The sequence below is a fragment of the Andrena cerasifolii genome, chromosome 7 (genome assembly GCF_050908995.1).
Source record: "Andrena cerasifolii isolate SP2316 chromosome 7, iyAndCera1_principal, whole genome shotgun sequence".
NCBI classification, from domain to species: Eukaryota; Metazoa; Arthropoda; class Insecta; order Hymenoptera; family Andrenidae; genus Andrena; species Andrena cerasifolii.
In genome coordinates, this window is record NC_135124.1 from 14,572,040 (window position 1) to 14,576,523 (window position 4,484).

At 42.6% G+C, this 4,484-nt stretch overlaps 1 protein-coding gene across 1 annotated transcript; it reads left to right on the forward strand.

Moving 5' to 3' along the window:
* Positions 1-1,020: 1,020 nt before the first annotated feature.
* Stip1 (Stress-induced phosphoprotein 1) lies at positions 1,021-4,031 on the forward strand. The gene is made up of 3 exons (XM_076816499.1): positions 1,021-1,340; positions 1,733-3,279; positions 3,354-4,031. The coding sequence occupies exons 1-3, from the start codon at positions 1,332-1,334 to the stop codon at positions 3,424-3,426; spliced, it is 1,629 nt and encodes a 542-aa protein (XP_076672614.1). The 5' UTR covers positions 1,021-1,331; the 3' UTR covers positions 3,427-4,031.
* The last annotated feature ends 453 nt before the right edge of the window (positions 4,032-4,484 follow it).

The window sequence follows — 4,484 nt, forward strand, 5'->3', positions numbered from 1 at the left end:
TTACTAACACGTCCAGCGGCAACTATTCGCGATCCTCGATCAGGTTTATCCAGCGACACGGCGCGAGATTCGCGGGAACCGCGGAGGAAAACGAACCGAGACGGCGGCTAATTTTGCGAGAGCCGACGTAAAAATGTGGAGCAAGGACCGGCCGCTGGTTATTTCGAGTCGAGGAACGTGTAATGGTCTAGGCATTCCAAGAAGCCTGCAGACTTATTCCTTTTTGGGGGAGTTCGGTCTGCGGAGCGCACGAGTTCCGGGATATATTTGGATCTTGGAGAAGAGGGGGTACCAGCGGTACCGATGGTCTAATAGTTTCGCCGGCAAGTAGACGTTGGTTTACGTTGCCACCTGAATTTCACGCGATTCGAAATCAACGGGATCCATATCTGATCGCGTTCTATCGTAAAAGTATCGCCTCGATTCGATCAGCTTGGCCAAATATTCGTTTTTCCAGAACAACACAGTTTTAAAGATAACGTAACGGTTGTCGGCTAAAAGAATGTGACACGACAGACAGCTGGGATTCCCCGGCTAACTCCAGTTTCATGATGGAAATACCAAGTTCCATGACAACGAAAGTGCTGTGGGACCGAGCAACCTTGAGACGACGGCATCGACGTCTCCGTGGCCCGAGATCCATTCATTCTCGAAAACGCACCCACGTTCGCGAATCAGTAATTACTCGTCGGGTTTTGACACAGTAAACCTTCACATCCGATCTTTGCAACTTGTCAACACGTATATTTTTCATTCTTAATCTTAATGCTGCGTGGTCTAATTAGGTTGTATCGGTAAAACATTCGTCGATAAAAACTATTTTAAGGAATCCCTTTTATTCAAATATATTAAATCACTCGACGTTTCTCCGAAGCAAAGAATAATGAGAATAGTATACCTATTTACTATACAGTAAGCCGAGGGGGGAAAACGTGACACGTAGGAGGTAATTATAAAATGCGACGTACCAACGGTCTAATGTGATTACGAAACGGAGCGGATTATAAGTACGGTGCAGCAACGGTTGAAGTTCAACCATTGAACGAAGCCTGAAGGTGGGCCAAGATTCTTTGCTTGCTGTAGAAAAAGAGGAGGGTGCGTTTTCGAAGGTACTAGAAAACCGTGGAACATAATCGCGGGAAGGCATGACGTACAACTAGTTTCGCGACAATCAACGGCGAGGCGCTAGTTGTCCATTTCTGGAGCTTTCTGAAAATCTGCGCCGGCTCGAGAGCTGAGTATTCACACGAGTCATCACGCACCATTGCGGGCAGAAAAGAACGAATTGCGAAAAATAGAACGAAAGTACCATTCCTCTAAGGTCAAGCGTTATGGACCAGGTAAACATTCACGCTAACCCGATCGTCGTTACGCCTCTAGTAGACCTCGGGAATCGTAATTTCGAGAGGCACTGTGTCCATTCACGGTTCCATCGACGGAGCACGCTTTGTTCGAAAGAATTAACGTGCTCCCCCCGTTCGTCGTTTTCTGCGACACTTTTCTCGCGTGTTCTGGTGGATCGTTTCATAAGACGCCGATCCTGCTTTTAATTGGAAGTTTCGCTTTAAGATCGTCCGTGACCGAAATCAATAAGTCCTATCGCCGTTTCTCCCGTCTTTTTCAATGCGACGTTAACCTTACACGATTTTATAAGAAGCACGCGATCTTTCGGAATTTTAGGTATCCCCTTTAGAGGTCGGCTTAATAATCCTGTATTATCGAACGTTTACAGGTATTAGTCTTAAAAGAAAAAGGTAATTCTGCTTTGGAAGGGGGACGCTTCGAGGAGGCTATCAAACATTATACAGAGGCAATCGCTTTAGACGAAAACAATCATGTCCTGTACAGCAATAGGTCCGCGGCTTACGCTAAGGCAGGAAAGTACGAACAAGCATTGGAAGACGCAGAAAAGACCGTGAGCTTGAAACCCGATTGGGCGAAAGGTTATTCGCGCAAGGGCAGCACCCTTGCTTATTTGGGCAAATTTGACGCGTCTATGAAAGCTTACGAAACTGGCTTGCAGTTGGATCCCAATAATGCCCAACTTAAAAGCGGTTTGGTCAAGGTCATAGATCAAAAAATGGAAGCTTTTTCCAATCCCTTTAATATGCCCAATCTTTATATCCTGCTGGCGAACGACCCCAGAACCAAGGGCTACCTACAGGATCCAGAATATCTGAAGCTTCTCCAAGAGCTGCAAAGAAATCCACAGGCGCTCGATACGAAATTGCAAGACACGAGAGTGCTGACGACTCTTAGCGTAGTGTTAGGCGTTGACACGGATAAGGATGACGCTATGGAAACGGACCTGCTACAACCGCCGTCCCCTCCGAAACCCAAACAAGAGCCACCTGAGCCTCAGAATAAACCAGAGGATGATCTCCCTACTGAGAAAAGAGAAGCGCTGAAGGAGAAACAATTGGGTAACGATGCTTATAAAAAGAGGAGCTTCGAAGAGGCGCTAGAACACTATAACAAAGCTGTAGAATTGGATCCTACGGAGATTATTTACCTACTGAATATAGCAGCGGTGTACTTTGAACAAAAAGAGTACGATAAATGTATTAGTCAGTGCGAGAAGGCGATTGAAATTGGAAGAGAAAATAGAGCGGACTTTAAGCTAATAGCGAAGGCGTTCACTAGAATCGGGCATGTGTACAAGAAGATGGAGAACTGGAAGCAAGCGAAGGTGGCCTACGAGAAGTCTATGTCGGAACATAGAACGCCAGAAATCAAAACCCTTCTTTCAGACATTGATAAAATCATTAAAGAGGCGGAGAAGAAAGCATATATCGATCCAGAGAAAGCGGAAGAGGAAAAGGAGCTTGGGAACAAGAAATTTAAAGAAGGAGACTATCCAGCGGCGATAAAGCATTATACAGAAGCTGTGAAGAGGAATCCCGATGATCCAAAATACTATAGCAACAGAGCCGCCTGTTATACCAAATTAGCGGCATTCAATCTCGGATTAAAGGACTGCGAGAAATGCGTTGAGATCGATCCGAAGTTCATCAAAGGTTGGATAAGGAAAGGGAAGATATTGCAAGGTATGCAACAGCAGGGAAAAGCTCTTAACGCTTATCAAAAAGCATTGGAGTTAGATCCTTCGAATAGCGAGGCGTTAGAAGGATATCGGTCGTGTGCTGTTTCGGCCTCTTCTAATCCCGAGGAGGTGAGGAAAAGAGCAATGGCTGATCCAGAAGTTCAAAGTATATTACGGGATCCCGCTATGAGACTTATCTTAGAGCAGATGCAAAGCGATCCCAGAGCCTTACAGGAGTAAGTAACAATAATTGTTCAGCCAGATGGACGTTTGAAATTTTATACTAATACGCGCACATTTCTATTTACAGTCACTTAAGGAATCCGGATATAGCAGCAAAGTTGCAGAAGCTCTTGGAGTCTGGTCTTATTGCTATTCATTAAAAACGGGAATATCTGTATTTGTGCATAGCTGTGCGCATGACATTTTCTTGTCACCAAGTTCCTTTGACATTAAGGAAACCATGCTGTTCGTTCTCTTTTTATGTATTAGAAATACGTTATTTAACCGTACAGCTCGTTTTAATGGCGTATTCGTTGTACATCATCTGCGTTCAGAAGAACCGTTCAAAGTCTCGTTTATATATAGGATATAAATTTCGACCGAAAGCAGTTGCCTTTTCGGTCACGAATCACTTTTTCATTATAAAATCGTGCTATTGTAGTCGCGGCATTGTTTTAATATGTTTCTAGTAGAGTGTAACTTTACGATAAAGGAACTTACTGCATAAATACAAGCTTCTTGCATAAAGTAACACTTCCGACTGTAAATCAGTAATATCACCAATACCAAGTATGCGATGGTATCTTACATTTGTTACGTTGTCTACATTAAAGGAAATTATTATCTTACATTTAAGTTTTCTCCTCGACAAACACGTGACCATGCATTAAACGAACATATACCTAGTTCTTACTTTATAAGCAACACAATTTTGGTCCAAAATACTATGATAATAAAGAAAAATAACAATAGCAATAATTACAAATGTAATTTACATAACATCTGTGATTTATTTGATGTCGAATACTGTTGAATACAAAGCTTCAATTTTCGCACTTATCATTGAGTTCAGTACATAAATTTTCAGTTTATATAACTTTCGCGGTTTAAGAGTTGGAGTTGTTTATTGACATTAGTAAATTAAGTTCGTGCATGTTGGTACCATGTTGGGTAGATAGAACTACTTATCATAATTTTACATGTAATGAGGTATCCACCCATTTGTATTTCTCCCATAAATTCGAACAAAATATAGCATTCCTTGCAGTAGTGTGGTTTGCGCGAATTGTTACATTTATGCATACGTATACGAATTCATTGCAGTGCAATCTATCGTATCCGTGGTACTTAACAAGTGTTTATAAGCGACATATAGTAAGGCTGAATTTTACTCGCACGAAAGGACGCGCGAGCGCCTCACACATATAAGGATTTAGTT